General features: G+C 37.2%; 1 protein-coding gene and 1 long non-coding RNA gene across 4 annotated transcripts in view; one reads left to right on the top strand and one right to left on the bottom strand.

The window, feature by feature from the left end:
- The first annotated feature begins 5066 nt into the window (after window positions 1–5066).
- On the top strand, window positions 5067–7953 carry LOC126334219 (uncharacterized). Its single transcript, XR_007564613.1, has 3 exons — window positions 5067–5153; window positions 5243–5291; window positions 7646–7953. It is a non-coding gene; the product is annotated as an uncharacterized LOC126334219 (long non-coding RNA).
- Window positions 7954–9669: 1716 nt separating this feature from the next.
- Window positions 9670–18438, bottom strand: part of LOC126334183 (protein BTG3-like) — a 47887-nt gene continuing 39118 nt past the window's right edge. For all 3 annotated transcript variants that reach the window (XM_049996807.1, XM_049996808.1, XM_049996809.1), the window contains exon 4: window positions 9670–13193. In XM_049996807.1, coding sequence (XP_049852764.1) covers window positions 12801–13193 — 393 coding nt within the window. In that variant the 3' untranslated portion in view covers window positions 9670–12800. The remainder of the gene's footprint in view (window positions 13194–18438) is intronic.

The following is an 18438-nucleotide window of genomic DNA, read 5'->3' as shown; positions in this document are numbered from 1 at the left end:
TTCACAGAAAATAAATACCTACATCTATAGCAACATAAACCTGTGTACAAAACACTAATAAGCCAGAACATCATGGCCACCAACCTTCTAACGATATAAACCTGTCCAGGCAATAGCAGTGTCATCTGGCACGGAAATACTGCTAGTCAGTCACACACATGGTGCATGTGCCTTTCCCATTCAACTACGACTGAAATGAACAAGTGACTGTCAGCACTGGACGTTGGCGCAGTGGCAGAGCATTGCATGGTCTGATGAATTCTGATGCCTTCTTCATTGTGCCGATGGGAGGGCGCAAATCCCTAGTCTTCCAGGCGCACAGGAGTACTATGGGACTGAGACAAGTTGGCGGTGGCTCCATTATGCTCTGGGGAACATTCATGTGGGCATCGATGGGTCTAGTGGAAGTCATGCAAGGCACCATGATGGCCAAGGAGTGCCGTACACTGGTTGCAGACCATGTACACCCCTTCTTGATATCATTTTCCTGACGGCAGTTGCATTTTTCAACAAGATAATACACCATGTCACAAGACTGAGTGTGATGGATGGTTCGAGGAACATGGTGGTGAATTCCAATTGATGTGCTGGTCCCCAACTCGCCAGGTCTGAACCCTATCAAACACATCTAGGATAGGATTGAACTTGGCACCAAAGCTCATTGGCCCCTCATGCCATGATGCATCACCGCTTTTATCCATGCCAAAGGTGGACACACCGGCTATTAGGTACGTGACAATAATGTTCTGGCTGATAAGTATATACTGCTACTTGTCATGCAGTATTACAATGAGCAATGCCACTTGCCACTAACTAATAGGAATTTTCAGTTCCTGTTTCTAAGTAATCTGATGATTTGTAGGAGTAACTAACGAACGGGGCAGGTTTATAATTTTCTTTCAGATGGTAGGGTCTCCCAATTTCATGTTACATTGTAGTTTGCTGACTGCCTTTGCACTTCACCCAGAACCCTAGAGAATTAATTGTATATCTTGTATTGTTATTGCTGATTTTATTATCAGCAACAAAAACCCTTATGAATAAATGTACTGGAAAGTAAGAGTAAGAATTCAAAAATCCTTAAAGGGAGCCATGCAGAATTTGCAATTACCTGCTATGCAACATTCTGTATGCTTGCTCCTGCTGAATAAATAATTTACTTTAGATGCATTGCTCCAGAAAATAATTCCATAACACAGGACAACAAACCAATGAAGGCTTTCACAGCCAGTGTTTATTTCAGTTAAAACTTCTGAGTTTAGGGTATCTGCTAATGTATCAAACTGTTTGCTAATGTTTTGCCCCATCTACCTGGATATGGATAATTAAGGAGTACTCAATTATTTAGTTATAATTAAAACCTTTGTGGATAGAACTAATAAAGTACACAAGCCAATTTTCTTAAAAGAACAACTCTGTTACTTACAGTTGGTTTTTAAGAAAAATGGGTACTCCAGTAGGGAGGTTGAACAAGTACTGGATCCAAGCAGATACAATTCCAGATTTATGATGAACAATGGACACCAACAGGGAAAGTTTTTCTCGTTTTTACTAACATTGTTACTGATCACATCGGTAAAGTTACCAAGCATGGAGTTCAATACCACTGGGAAATTAACAGAAGGCCTGTACACTACAGTACATGTACATCATCCACTAGTGGCAGCTGGTGTGTATAAAATTGCATGTAAGTTTGACCTATTACTTAATGGAACAACAAAAAAGTACTAACTCGTGCTTAGCTGAACATAAAATAAGTCATTACTTTGGACAAACTGATAAGTTTGTCAAATTGGAAAATGCTTTACAGAGTGGACACAATTTAAAAAAAAATTACTGAGCCATGACACTGCAATATCATGTGCAGCAGTACAGATGGGCAATATAAATTTATAAAAACCATGATCATTTTCACAGAAAAGAAAGAGTCAAAGAACATAAAATATAGATGCAGACTTCACACCAAAAGAGTAACTATGAAGTGTGAAGTCATCCATGTGAGAAAAGACTCTGTTAAATTTTGGTCTCACAGAAAATCACATAAATTGTTTATAAATTCAACTAAAAGCCTAGGAATTACATTTATGAACAATTTAAATTGGAACCATTCACACAGAAAGTATTGTGGGGAAGCAAGATTGTATTTTATGGGCAATACACTCACAAGATGCAACAGATATACTAAAGAGACTGCCTACACTACACTTGTCCACTCTCATCTGGAGTAGTGCTGTGTTGTATGGGATCCTTATGAAATGGGATTGATACAGGACATCAAAAAATGTCAAAGAACATTAGCTCGTTTTGCATCATTATGATATAGGGAAGAGTATGACAGAGATATGACACAAGAGTTTAGGTGGCAATTGTTAAAACGAGGTGGTTTTTTGTTGCAGCAAATCTTTTCTGTGGAATAGTAGGGAATTAGTCTGAAAGTGGTTTGATTAACCCTCTGCCAAGCACTCATATAAATTGCAGAGTTGTCATGTAGATGTATTTATTACTATAAGTTGAGAATGATGTCACTGGCTAGAGGACCCACATTTGAAGGTTTTAACCTTATAAAATTCAAAAAGGGCTCAATCGTACTTAAAGGCCTAAAAGGGGCTAAATAGGACTTTCACACAAAAAGTAGGGGCTAAAGACAATTTTTGGATTTTCTGAAATGTTAAGGAAAAGCAATAATGTGAATTTGTACTTTTTAAGAAAAAGACACAATAAATATATACACCCACAATATTGCTTGTCTTTATAAATCAATAATGTGTCAGCGTGCTGCTGCACCTATGACACATGAGTCTACTTATTTTTGTGGTTTGGAAGGTATAAGAAATATAGCCTTGACCAAAATCAACACTGTGTTTCATGCACTGCCACTGCAATGTTGCTTTGAGGCTACATCACTGCTGCCGTGGAACAAACCTAGCCAGTCGTTTTACTTAAATGTCACAGACAATAGAGGTACAGTAAAATAACCAATTGGTGACACTTGAGGCTATTTATTTTGTAATCACAAAGGAAAGTTGGGTGGTGTGTTGATTCGCATTGCGTTACGTCCTTTAAGGCAACTCGCCCATAGGTAGAGGTCTGTGCGGAGGCGGATATCCGCGGTATTTGTTACTTGGCGGATAAAATCGCGACCAGCGCGGATATCCGCGGGTCATCTGCGGATAATGAGCGAGGCATCTGCCCAGGATGTATGTTGCAATGTTAGTTGAAAACTTCAAGTCTGTTGACATTCTTGGAATCTTGCAGGGCCCGGGTAGAGCGGATATCTGTTGTCCTCAGCCCCTGGCTACGACCGACGTAGCTGTACCCAAGAGACCTGCGCCTAATACGTTTCCGCAACTGTGTCTTTTGTGTGGCCTGTGAAGTGCTCTCTGGGTGGCAAACTTGCGCACTGTCAACCAGACAGGCGCCTGTTGCAATTTACCGCTGCCTTCAGTTGGCCCTTTGTAGTGACCGAGTGACAACGTGCATCGTAAAAAATATCGTTTCTTCGAATGAACACCATATCGAGGGATACAATTTCGTGTAAGGTGAAAAAAGGTGATTTTACATTAGTGAAGGAAAACAAATTGAAATCGCCAATTTGGAAAAAATTCGGATACATATTTGATGGCAATGAAAAGGTAAAAGTTATAGTGGCTTGTATTGCATGTAAAAAAGTATATTCCTACACTGGACACAAAAGTGGAACTTCAAATTTGCTAAAACATTCGTGTGAGGCTGGACAAAGTAGCATACTTATTTAAATACCAAGAGAGACGTGAAAGTTCCTGAAGTTCCGCCAAATTTGAAGACAGCCGGAGACGGCACAGTTTCTTATTGATGTGGGGGCCAAGTACGGTGCAGTGAGTGCTAAGGAACTGCTACCTCATCCAATCACCATATCCAGAAATTTGAAGGAAACGGCCGATCGTCTGTGTGAAACTGTCTCCACAGAAGTGAAGAATATATTCAGAGATATAGGTGGAGCACTAACTGTCGATTTATGGACTGATTCGTACCGTAAAATAAACTATACGGGAGTGACTGCACAGAGGAAGTGAAACTTGAGGATTGAGTGTTGCGCACCAGAAATTTTGAGAGTGAGATTAAAAAAAAAAAACAGGAGAAAACATTAAACTTTAATTAATTAAGATACTACGGTCGTTCGATTTATTCAGTGCTGTGAATAACAGTGTTCATTATGGATAGATGTCTAAATATTGTGGCAGCACTTCGCCAATAAAAGAGGCTCTCGTGCTCAGCACACATTCTTAATACTGCGCTCGAGCACACGATTCGAGGAGACACGAATGATGAAAAGAGTGACGTGCAGTGACTAATAAATTCCTGTCGAGCTATCACTACTTTCTTTAAAAGATCTGGTCTTCAGAATCACCTTCAGAAGTCACTGAAAGGAGATATAGACACACGATGGAACAGTATATTGGATATGTTTGAGTCTATTAATTCACAATGGTTTGAAGTTCTGTCAATTTTGTCAGAGAATAATCAAGATAATTTGATTGATTCTATAGACAAGAGGATGTTGGAAGATATAATAACCTTTCTGACCATTTAAAATAGCGTCTTGTGATCTCGAAGCCTCCAAAACCCCTGCGCTTTATTTATGTGTGTTGTGGAAGTTAAAACTTCTCTCCTTCCTTGAAAAAAAAAAAGGATGGCGTCAGCCCACTTCTGATAGATTTAAAGAGTACATCCAAATCTATTTTAATCAGCAAATTGGACATAACAGTAACCCAAAAACTAACAACGTTTTTGAATCCAAAATATAAAAACCTAAAATTTCTTAGCAGATGAAGTTGTAAAGATGAGGAGGAAACAACATCTGGAATTCCTGCAAAAAAGCAGAAGTCTGACGTACTTTTTAATGAATTTGAAGATTCCTCAGAAGACGAATCTACAAGAGATCTTGACATTGCGTCAGATGAAATTCTCAGATATAAGAATGATAAAGTCCAATTTTCGAAAGGCATCGACCTGTTAACTCGCATACTTCGTGCATTGTATTCCAGCGTCCAGCGCGCCATCTGAGAGAAGCTTCTCTACTGCAGGACAAATAATGCAGGATCGACGCACATCTTTGAAGCCACAGACAATTGATGACATCATGTTCCTGCATAGTAATGTTCCAAAGTAAAAAGGTACTTGTACAGCTTTTCTTACTTCACTGTATTTTTTGGGCTTATCTGAATTAGTTACACTTTTTTTCATCTGATTCTTTCTTTTACAGAATTTGAATCAGAAGCAAGCAGAAGATGAAAATATTATATCTGAAGCCTGTGAGTTTTTATTGTAATAATTATAGTAAAGAATTTCCTCGACATATTTTTACTATTCCCAACAAAAACATTTAAGTAGCACTAGGTAAAAGAAGGAAATATTTATCAAGCAATTTGTGTTGTTATGATTTTCATATTAAAGAGCCCAATTTCAAGTTTTTACTCTTCGCAACAAGAACATTCAACAGCTAACACGTCAATATTATTAAACTAGTTAATGATTATCTCCTAAGAGCCTACCTAAATTTTAGCGTGCACTACAGTAACATTTGCAGCGGCCGAGCATTGTCGCTTTTTGTGAACAGTGAAAAAGCCCGGCCAGAGCGGTGGCACGGCTGCCCTTCTAATTAATTACAAGTGGGATTTCAAACTACGGCTCACGACCACCAACAAGCCGTGACTGTGATAGCTCGTAAAAGATTATTCTGATCACATTGAAAACTTACAAAATATTTAAATCATCCAAAATAATAATGTGTCTTTTAATTTACCAGCCAATTACTAAATATAAGGGCTAAAATTCTTAACAAAATTAAACATTTTAACTGTAACTCGGTATTGCTTAACGGGGAACAGTGCCTAACATTTGAAGTTATGGGACAGTGGTTTTTATATAGACATCTTGAAATTGTTTGCGATTCCATTAAACTCTAAAAAAAAAATTATTTTTTAACATTGAAAGTATTAACTACGAAATCGACTGCAAATTTTATCTTAGTAATTTAGACCAATGTTGAGGATATTTTAAAGAGTGAAAAACTTTGTTTAGTTGAGAATGAAACAGAAATTTCATTTATCGCTTGGTCTTAATTCGCTATATCAGCCAAAAGGTGAGACTCAAGATTTCAATCGTATTTTTAGCTAAAGCTAAATGGACTCCTAATTTCTATAACCACTGATTTTGTTGTCACTCTTCGGAAGATGAGTTATTTCTTCCGGACGTCAATTATTGCTGGCAGTTTAACTTCTCCACAGGTGCGCCAGCGTTTTGCAGTGTAGGCCTAATACTGTAAATATTTTCACCTGGAAATGACGAGGACTGAACGCGTAAGCTATAATATAATCATGAGCTGACATGAATGGCTTCAAAATTTGACACAGCCAAGCAGCGAGTACAAAAAAACTGTCGGTAAATGATGCAATGTTCTAGTAACTGTTTAAAACCATCATCATTTTCACCTGCCTTGGCACAAGAGCAGCGAAATATAATTGTTTCTATACACGTATTTTCATTATTTAATACTATTACATTGAATTTAATTTTTTTTAAATAGCGTCTCCAATCTCATGAGATCCGAGCCGCTACTGTGTGCGCTCAGGAGCGCCAATGCTTTCCTGTTTGGAATGGTCTGCTTTAGAGTAGGTATAGAGCATTTTCTGTGATTTAAGAAGTCAAAAGTAGTTAAGTTGTCGCAGAAATGGCACCCTAACAATAACTATGTGATTACATACCATAATTCTAAGTACTACTGTCTATTACTATTAATTACTAATTCAAAACTTATAAATATATACAGATGTGGATTAATTGCTGCGGATGCAGATGCGGATTAGGTCTCTGCGGATTGCACTTTTCTTATCCACACAGACCTCTACCTATAGTGGATTGATGCATGGAGCACAGACATGGCAACCCTTTCCATGGCCACAGGATTATACATTTGGGTGTCTGTGTGATTGTAAATGTGTGTACATTTGCTAGAAAAATAGATAGTGCTTGAAAGCTAATGTGAATGCCATTTTCTGTTACACGTTTTGATCCACTATATGTGAATGATTCCTTTTCCCCCTTATTTTACACATTGCTCCATCCAGGAATTCCCATTATTTAAAAATTAATTTTGTCATAATCATCAAAATTGGTCTTTTCTGGCAGTGAATTGGGAGGAGGAGGACAGGGGGAGATCAGTGTTTAATGTCCCATCAACAACAAGGTCATTAGAGACAGAGCACAAGCTCGTATTGGGGAAGGATAGAGAAGGAAATTGCCATGCCATTTCGAAGGAACCATCCTGCCTTAAGCAATTTAGGGAAATAACAGAAAAAATAATTGTGATGACCAGATGCAGGTTTGAACCGTTGTCCTCCTGAATGCGAGTCCAGTGTGCTAGCCACTGGCAGTGGATTGGAGAAGACTTAAATTTCACAACTGGCAGCCATGTAATTTTTTGCCAAGCCTGTCAAAAACAAGTCAACAAAAACAGGTTATTTTTAACATTAATTTTATCTACCAGTCTTCTTTCCTCTCATCATCAAATCAAAATTAAATTAAAAATTTGTTTCTGATAAGCTTATTTTACATGCTCATTCCCCCCCTGCCATTTTACTGGTGTGTGTGTGTGTTTTTATTTCAGATAAGCTACTATAAAATCACATTTCCTTCAACGCAAGAGTTACACAGCTCGGATCATGAGTGTCACTAGGATTAAGAACAAACAACAGATTCAACCATTAACTTCCACAGTGACAAGTAGTGCAGTGGACTTGAAGCTTTACCTCGTGTCGGCTATGTGCCATGAAACAAGCTAAAGAACCCTACTTTTAAGAGCTTCCAGGACAGTGTCAGCAGCCGCAATATGCCACAAGTGTTGGCATTTCACAAAAATTATTTGAGACAGGCCTATGAAAAAAAGAGCTATTGCTGGAGATAAAAAAAGACATTGGTGGCCACTATATTTGGCTTTCAGTTGAAAAGACCACTGATGGTTGTCACACTTTTTTAGCTGTCATGGTGGGAAAATGACATTCCACAGCACCAGGAAAACCTCTCATTCTCCAGTGTAAAGAACTGCAGAAGACAAATCACAGCACTGCAGCCCAGACTATCCAGGATCCTCGAGGAGAATATAGGGATGATAAATTTTTGCTGTTGTTAACAGACTGTACTGCCTGTATGTTAAAGTGGGGGGGGGGGGGGGGGGGGGGGTAACACTGAAAGAATTCTTATCCCAGTACAATACTTCCACTCACCTTGCCTCGGCCTACTCTGTCTAGCACAGGAAATCAGAAATAAGTTCGTTAATTTCTTCTGATACGAAAGTATTTCTCAAAGTTCCTACCAGCATTCAGTCATGGCTTCAAACATTCCCCTTCCACCTGAACCCGTACACGCTCTTCGCAGGTTAGTGTTATGCTGTGTTATACTGTGTACTGCAGTATGAAAACATACTATAAAATTTCTTGTTGGTTGTAGAATTAGGCCACAGATTGTCCCATCTCTGGCATGAACTAACACTGCAGGTTAAAATGCCTCAATGGGCAATCAGTGCACAAGAAACCTTGCATCATTTGAAAAGGGCCAATACTGTGACTTGCTGGATCACACAATATACCTCCACTCAGATACTGTGTTGTTTAACCCATTGGAGATGTGCTTTATCACAACTGAGAGCAATGGCCTTTTGCGAGATACGTGACTAAATGCCCAGTCAAGCAGTTCTCTTCACAATGTTCACTCAGAGATCGGCTGAGATGGACCAACATTCACTGACAGCAGCAGTTCCTGTTTTGTTTGAAATTGTCACTGCAAAATGTGAGACCTGTCTCCGATCCCTGTCTGCTAGGATCTCTTTACGGTCACTGATCTGCAAATGTGAGTAATACTCTAGATACATTGAAAATCCACTCAGATACACCAGTAAATCAAGCAAGTTTATCCACAGTCTAGCCACAGGCACATACAAATACAATAGCCCCTGTTTGCGGGTGGTGGTACGACTTGCTGAAGTCTGGTACCAGTTCTACAGCACCCTAATGTGACTAGTGTGATATTTTGTAAGGGAGGGAGGGGGGGGGGGCTAATACTCTTATTTTGTTAGTGTGCCTATTACATATCACTATGAGTGTTGAGAATTATTGAGGACAGTTCAACTGTTTGGATACCATATTATATCCTCGAGTGCAACCTTAAAACATCAAGTTGCACCTAATAGCACATGTCATCGAAATGTGCTAAAAAAATAACATGTAATAACAAAATAACATATGAAAAGTAATCACCTACAACGGAAAAACTTCGTTGCCCCTAGCTCTATTATGAGCACAACTGACACCTACAAATTGTTATTGTATTATGTGTACATTCCTTTTTTTAAATCTCATGTTGTATTTCAATCACATTTTGTATTTGATCTCTTGGTATTAAACTGCACATGTAAAATTTTGAATTTCTGTTGTGTGTTTTTATCGAACCCAGGAATACGCATTAAAACCTGTTTTAATGTCCTTTAACAATATCAGTGACACTCAGGGATTTCATATATCCAAATCTTTACAGTGTATGTATTATTCACAGAGCACAATGTTGAACATGCAACTGAGACAAAATGATGGGATCACTTAAAATTAATATGGGAGTATTAAAAAAAAACCACACTGATCTGATGCAAAACTATCTATGTTGCTGTAACTCTTAATATACAATCTCATACATTGTACGAACTTCTGAAAAGTACAAAACAATTATGAAACATCAAGGTCTGCACTAATGTATCTAATTATTCTGATATACAATTTTAAAATGAAATATAGGAACATAAGATAATGAACTTTCTTCTTTTGATTCTATGTAAACAGATGAAAGTCTGCAGCAAAACAAATTATCATTGAAGAAAAAAATTCCACAGTGCAAGAAATTTAATGAAGACAAGTGAGTTTTCAAATATAATGAAATGTGCAACATGGAAATATGTGAAACGTGAAGCCACTTTAACTACACACTGTGCTGACAAAAAACAAGAACAGCGAATTTCTAATTTACTCTTACACTGAACAGAAAGTTTATATTGCAACTTTTAAAAATTACAATGATTTACAAATCTGCTTTCAGATCCAGTACAGATTATAGCATAGAACCACAGCTTTAGTAATGAAAGTATTGGGTGCTGAAACATGCTTAAAATGCATCTAAAAATGATGCACAGAAGATAAAAAGGGCAAATTTACAACAACATGCAATATTAGACAATTAACATTAATGCCACTCACATTCCATATAGTAAATTATTACTAAGTAATTACTGTTTCTTCTCACACATATTTCTGGACTTAAAAAGAGAAATATTTAACAATGGAATGTGGAATTTGCAAAATACACTTCCATTTTTTTACCAATGATTTATGCACTGCTTTCAAACACAACTAAATATTATCACATACTCAGAGAGAAAGAGAGATCTTTTAATTAGTATTTTACTCTGTATCAAATACTTCACATCATGTAAGTCATTCAGTGCAATGTTCCGTACCTGAGGATTGATGATGAACATGCACACCTATATGATGTGAAGTATTTTTGACTTATTCAACATAAAAAATACCACACAGTTTTACTATTCTTATACACTACACCCATTAGGGAATTAAAATTGATAATTTTAGCTTTTTAATTTTTACAGCTCAGGTACAGAGTCTGATCAATATCATAATCATGTTCATACTATATACATTGTCAAGAAACACTAAGTGAATGTTACACGAGGCCAAGTAAACCAAGTATTAACAGAAATTTCTGTCATGTCCGCTACGCAGTAGTAGCATGTGTGAAAAACTGTAAGACGGAAGATATATCAAAACTTTATCTTTTTTAGTACTGAAATTGTAATGGGAGATGAGGCATTGGTATTACAGCCAGTCATTTGGTATAATGATTAAACTTTAATGGGAAAACACCACTACTTAAAAGATGCGAAAATGGAAGTATTTTATTTGCTCATTGTAGAAGAATATGTTATTGTCAAACATCCATTATGCACAATAATTCTGCATTGTGAAATAAAGCACCAAAATGCTAAGCACAAGATTTACACCCACACCAAATGACATCAATAATATATTATTTAGGGAACTGCATACACAGAAATCAAGAATAAGAATACAAAGCTGATCACATCTGCTACTGGGAAATCTTGTTCTGTCTAAGAGTAATGGCAAAATGTCATTTGCAATACACAAACGAACATTTGCCAATAATTTTGTTGCAAATATGTCTATTCATTTCTTTGATTAAAATTTCATGTTGCCCAAAATATTTATTTCATATTTGTTTAAATGAAAACTATTCTGAGCTCACTGTGGATGGCAGTGTTTCAGGTCAGATCATTCAGTGTTTGCTCAGACCACAAAAGGAAACTACCTATTAAACCATGCAAGTACAACAATCAGTATTCATTTATAATAAGAAATAAATGACTTTCCAGTTACTGAGAACTTAGATGATTCACTCAAATACTGAAAGACATAATTCTCAATATATTTTCTACGAAAATATTTGAGAATTTAATTTTCCTACTATAGCCGATCACCATCAATACTGTAAAGGTGCACAAGAAAGCAATGCTATCACAATACTGAAATGTAATAAAGCTGGATGCCTTTCAGTTATCATATGAACAGACTGTCTCAAGACAAACACTAAAGTTTTTGAAACCACAGACAGCAGTGTCACACACAACCATTCAATGCAAAGTCATGCCAATTTGGCACTTATTTAGGGCGGCACCAATTATCACAAATGTGGCCAAACAATTATCCACAGCAGCAAAAATTTAAAGTATTAAGCCTTAAAAGAATAATAACCATAACATTTCCAATTAATCAACTACTCATGAAAATAACTTTGCATTGATACAAATTCGTTTTTAACCGTGTACCTGCAGGCCATTTATTTCAAATGGTATAGATTTATGAAGTAACTTTAGGCAACACTTTCAGATAACACAAATAATGCATGCAATGGAGGCTTCCTGTACACACAGTTCACATACACTTTTTAAAAATACATCCAGTCCATTGAACGAGACAAGTTTACAATACTGTATACTGCAAAAAACACATTTCTTCTTTGACTGGTAACACATTGATATTGTTTTATTTCCACGTGGTACACTAACTGAGTAATTGAACAGGAATTGTTCAGGTAAGAGAAACATTAGCAGATAGACAACACTAAGAGTAGGAATGTCATATTACCTAAACATTTAACAGTATACAATGAACAGTCATGCATGTGTTATGTCTGATATCAGAATGCGTCTGAAGATCTAATGCGGTATGACACAATGAGGTTACAAATAAATCTATGAAACAGTGTAAACAGGTTGCCATTTAAATGAATTGTGCTTTTAACAGCATAAATACATGGAAAAAATTGTGACAAAATTTGTGCAATGGCGTTAGCACCAAATATTCTAGGTGGAATTTTTCAAATTTTATTCAAATTATGCTCTGAAAAATTCTTGATAAAATATTTATTTATATAACAATTTTAATGTGACTTTTTACAACAGAAATTAAGAAATGAAAAGCTTACTTAAAACCCATGTAAGTATTAGCGTTTTAAATGTACTGCGTACATTGAAGTAAGAATTTTATACTTTGCACATAAAATATACACCACAGTCTGACACACAGAATAAAACATTCAAACTTACATATCAATATATTCTTTGAATCATAATGTAATTTGATAAAAATAAAGTCTGGATGCTTGTTGAGCTTGTAGGATGGCCTCTAGACCTTGAGTGCTGGTTTATGTGACTGCCAGTTGTAAAGCGAGTGAGAGTGCGTAGTACCACTCCATCGTCCATGATGTGCTCTATTTGTCAGGTTCTTGTTGCGAGTATGTGGGTGCTGGTGAGGATGGTGAGGTGGAGGAATGGGTACTGTGGGTGGCATAAGAGAGTACCAGTTTTGCAAGGTAGGAGGTGCTGCATGGAATCCAACCCCAGGAGCCTTAGGCAGGTGTCGACTTACTATATTACCACTCCCCCTACTACGTGGTCTACGAATTGGTAAAGCAGGTGAAAGGGGGTGTGTGGGGGAAGGTGGGGGTGGAACAGAGAGAGACACAGAAACTGTGGTTGGGGGCACCGCTGATTTCTCTCTTACTGCAAATGGAATCACCTGCAACAAGAAAAACTTTGGTAATACATGAATTTATACCATATCACCGTATCATTTAATAAAACTTCTGCTGCAGAAAAATATTTATATCATCCTTATGTAGTAATAAATTGAGCCCACAGCTATACTAAACAGGAAAGAGTGTTACATTACAGCAGGAAAGAGTGTTACATTACAGCAGGAAAGAGTGTTACATTACAGCAGGAAAGAGTGTTACATTACAGAAGTACATTTCAAATCAACATCAGATTGAATGAGAAACTTTGTTATATTTCTCAATAACCATTTGCAGTGGGAAAAAAGGTGGCAAACACAAATGAGCAATGCTGAAACTAACAAGATTATTTTAATTTACTTAACAACCATTTAGAAAATGCAATAAAATGTAGAACAGTTGGTGGAAATTAATTAAATATTATCTATTAACTTCTGTTAAGAGCATCTCCGAATAACTACTGTAACCTACATCCTCACTATATTCATCTGTTGGTCTCCTCCTACCATTTTTAATATCCTCCCCCTCCCCCCAACTTCCCTCAAATACTAAATTGGTGACCCCTGATTTCTCAAAATGTGTCCTATCAATAGAGCCCTTCACCCTCTCTACTTCGGCCATTGTCAGTTATTTTGCTGTCAAAGCAGGAAAACTCTTCTACTACTTTAAGTTATCTCATTTCCTAATCTAATTCCTTTAGCATCCCCTGATTTAATTAGACTACATTCTATTATCCTTGTTTTGCTTATGTTTATGTTTATCTTGTATTTTTCTTTCAAGACATTTTCAATTCCATTGAACTGCTCTTCCAAGTCCTTTGCTGTTTCTGACAGAATTACGTCTTCAGCAAACCTCAGTTTTTATTTCTTCTCCCTGAACTTTAATTCCTATTTCACATTATTTTTTTGCCTCCTTTAGTGCTTGCTTAATGTACAGGGTGAATAATACTGGCAATAGGCTACAACCCTGTCTCTCTCACTTCCCAACCACCGCTTTCCTTTCATGCCCCTGAACTCATAATTATATTGTACACTTTTGGAGGAAGAAATACGAGTGCTGGTTTGATTGCGAAGCTTCAAAATAGCAATTATCCTGGTGTTATTAGAAAAAGAAAGATATGGTTTTATGTAACAAAAACAAAACGTAGCGGGGAGGAAAGATAATTTCTTCATGGTTGCCTAGAACCAACTACCCCACCCCAAAAACAATCCTTACTATCACAGCAAGAACAAAATTTGAGACATGGTGAATCAGCAAAACTTGGACTTTCTGTGCTGCCAACTGTATGCGGAAAAACTTTTAAAATGTAGAAATAGAGTTACCTACTCAACCTAACCAAACTGTCATGCGTCACAATTTTATAATGTTTACTGCATGAAGTTTTGGATGATATATCAAAGTTGACAGCCTTCTATTTACAGTTGTGCAAGTTCTTACAACAACACACAATCACAGTGTGTTCGCTGTGTTGGAGATCACAAGTCCTGCAATCTAACAAATAACTATATTTTTTGCAATATTTACATGGGAATTGGAATCTAATTAAAATGCTTTTCATACTCAGTACATTAATTATTATTCTGCTGTTAGGCACAGCAAAATATGAAGACTCATGAGCTGAAGCCATTGAAAAACAGATTCAACGGCAGGCACAATACATGCAGCACAAATGACAAAGTACATCTACAGGAGCGTTTTCATATTGATTTCAGTACCCCATGGAAAATTAGTAACTCAGTGTTTATGCTCTTTTTATCTTTCAATAAAACTTAGGGTTACATAATGCATGCTGGATCCCTCATTCAATTTAATTCCTCAAATGGTGTTAAAACAGTACTGTCACATCAGGTCTGTTGGAATTTTTAAGGTGCTGCAGACTTGACCTTATCTGGAAGACTGCAGGAAGATTCTGTACCTCGAATCAATGATGAGGTGGAAGGATTAAAGGATGTGATGAAACGACGGACTTAAAAAGGGCAGAGTGTGTTCATGTTTCTGACATAAGTACTTAGTTGAGGTTACGATACAGTTCGGAAACTGTTTGTTGGGGCAAGTAAAAAGTTACTGCAAGTGCAAATGATACAGAATGTTCACAGCAATTGTGAGTGTAACTCAGAAACTTTAAAATTCAGTAGGTTCCAAAAGCTAGTTTCTGTAACTTCAGATTTAGTGTATAAATGCAATTAGGGTTTTAGTTTCAGAAGGGTTAGTACACATGCAGTGCTGGGCTCAAACTAAATGTGGTAGGCAGTGTGTAGGGAGTGGAACTCTGTAATTTAAACCATTGTGCTGTCAGGCAAAACATATCTTCCTCAATAACCAAAAAAGGAAGCACGCATACAGTCAACTCTTAAATCAGAAAAATGAAAGTAAACACACAAGAGCTAAACTTTTCCTTGTTCCTTTCATCACCAGGTGGAACTTATGGCTTAAATGTGTATATCTCAATGATATAGTAGAATTCATTGAAACTGTTGAAGAAAAGATTGTTGCTGTGCACAATTTTAAATCCTTGACATGCAATGGAAAAAAAAAGAAAAAAAAAATGCTGATGCCCCTACCTCTCCCCTCTCCCACTCAGAGCTGATCTTGGATAAACTTCATAAACAACAGAAGCAAATGCAAGTAAATTTAGCATCCCTGTTCCAATCTGCAAGTAGAGCAAGCCTTATCAGGCTTAATGGAGTGCAACACAGGTAAGATTGTCATTTCTTCTACTGGTAAGTTGTTTGATCCAGGAAACAATGACCGTGATGAGTGTTGAGATATCTCAGCTAATGATGTAAATTCTCATTCTACAAGAACTTTTAACATCAGAATATCTTTAACCATACAGTATGAAAGGGTTTAGTAGTTAGCTCTTGTAGAGAAGGTAAAGATGATACAATTGCTATTCTTCTTTCCCTGAAATCAGAGTGTTAGCATTTTGTGGAAGCTGCAGTGAGGGCTTTGTGGATGCCAGTCAGTAATGCTGATAGTGAGAGGTAAAATGTAAATGCCGTGTGGCTAGGGCCTCCCATCAGGTATACTGTTCGTCTGGTGCAATTCTTTCGAGTTCACACCACTTCGGTGACTCGCATGTCGATGGGGATAAAATGATGATAAGCACAACACAACATCCAGTCCCTGAGCGGAGAAAATATCTGACCCAACCGGGAATCAAACCCGGGCCATTAGGTATGACATTCTGTTGTGCTGACCACTCAGCTACCACGGGCGGACGTAGTGAGGGGTCATTTTCAACATACCAAAATTATTATTGGCAGAACAGCTCTGACTCCCAGTAATATTGAAGTCATGATATGCCTGTCTTTATCAGAAAGATTTGTAGATTACACATAATGGCCCCTACTTATTAAAGTGGCAGGATAAATTATTTTCAGACATTCATGCTTTGATGTATGTGTTTTCATCAGATGTATATTTTTCATGTTTTTCACGCAAAAATAAAAGGTGATCCTTCCTGGCAGATTCAAACTGTGACTGGACTGAGACTCGAACTTGGGACCTTTGTCTTTTCCAGGAAAGTGCAATTTTGGAACATAGGAGATGAGGTACTGGCAGAAGTAAAGCTGTGAGAATGGGTAGTGAGTTGTAATTGGGTACCTCAGTCGGTTGATGTCTTTCACATGGAAGGCAAAGGTACAGAGTTCAAGTCTTTGCCTGGCACACAGTCTGGATCTGCCAGGAACTTTCATATCAGCACATATTCCACTGCAGAGTGAAAATTTCATCCAGAAACAACCCCAGGTCATGACTAAGTCATGTCTACACAATATCCTTTCTTCCAGGAGTGCTAGTCCTGTTAGCTCCACAGGAGAGCTTCTGCGAAGTTTGGAATGCAGGAGATAAGGTATTGACAGAAGTAAAGCCATGAGGAAGAGTCACAAGCCATACTTGGATAGCTAAGTCAGTAGAGCACTTGCCAACAAAAAGCAAAGATCTCGAGTTCAGGTCTCATTCCAGCACAAGTTGGAATCTGCCAGGAAGTTATATCAGTGCATACACTGCTGCAGAGTGAAAATTTCAGTTTGGAAAATAAAAATTGTTTCATTGCAAATATGCTATCAATGACTTTTTCTTCAGCTTTTATTGCTGAAAAAGTGGAAAGAAAATTGAGCAAAATTATTGACGAAATGATATAAAAATACCGAAAATATACTAAAAACAGCTTTTTAAAAATGATGAAATCAAGCAAAAATTTTCACCACAAACAAGTGCCTCTAGCTATAAATGTAGGCTTGTCTTTCTTTGAAGACAAGTTGTAGGGATAGTATCGCTGTATGTGTTTTTATATTTACCTGGAACCCAAATTGGGCTCAATGTCCTGTTACCTCCACCAAATACAAGAGCCTTGTGGGACAGAGGAGCTGTTCACATGTGGGGGTGATGCCGTATGGTTGGCACAACATTTCCATGGATGGAAGTTCAGTGGCAGCATCTGAAGTAGATGTTCACAGGACAGTGGTGGATACAGAAAAACCTCAAGGAGGGGACGCTAAAGATACCTTGAGCTACCTTTACTTTTACCGTAATAAAAAATAATCAAGTCACATGCAAAGTTTAAGAAAGTTTTATTTAAACTGATTACACACACATACAAGGCAATGCCGTTCTTATGATATAAAAAAGTTACAACTGTGGTTCTCTTCCTTAAATGATGCATTCTATGTGCCTATTCTTCCTGGCAAATTTATTAATTACATCATCAATAGGACAATCAGTATCAGGGTGAATGTTCAACAGAGCTAAGCTATGAATTTGATCCTCCTCCATTGCCACCTCAGCCGTATCTTTGTATACTGCAATGTTGAAAACTTCTTTCTACTGTAGCAATAGATGCAGGTACACAAGCAAATATTTTTTACAGCCCCTGCAAAGTAGCATAGTCAGATCTAGGACAAACAGACAATGCTTGCATAACAGAATCACGATCATTAAGGGTGTTTATGCTCGTTTGTTTGTATTGAAGAATCTCTCCCATTAGTATCATTTCAATCACAAAGAGTGATTCTTCTTCAAAGAACGGTAGTTCAGTTAAGCACTGATTCAATTTATGTGCCAGATCATTACCATCATGTTTCAGTAGTTGTGAGGGCAAAAGTATGTTGAATTTTAAATGATAAATATTTTCTTCAGCAAAACATTCTCTTATGTCAGTAATAACATGGTCCAATGTTGGAATAAAAACAGTTTTTTTCCAATATGTCATAGCATCATCATTATGATCCCAGTTTACCCTGTGTCTTT

Source organism: Schistocerca gregaria, chromosome 2, assembly GCF_023897955.1.
Source record: "Schistocerca gregaria isolate iqSchGreg1 chromosome 2, iqSchGreg1.2, whole genome shotgun sequence".
NCBI classification, from domain to species: Eukaryota; Metazoa; Arthropoda; class Insecta; order Orthoptera; family Acrididae; genus Schistocerca; species Schistocerca gregaria.
This window is presented reverse-complemented; position numbering and strand designations above follow the sequence as displayed.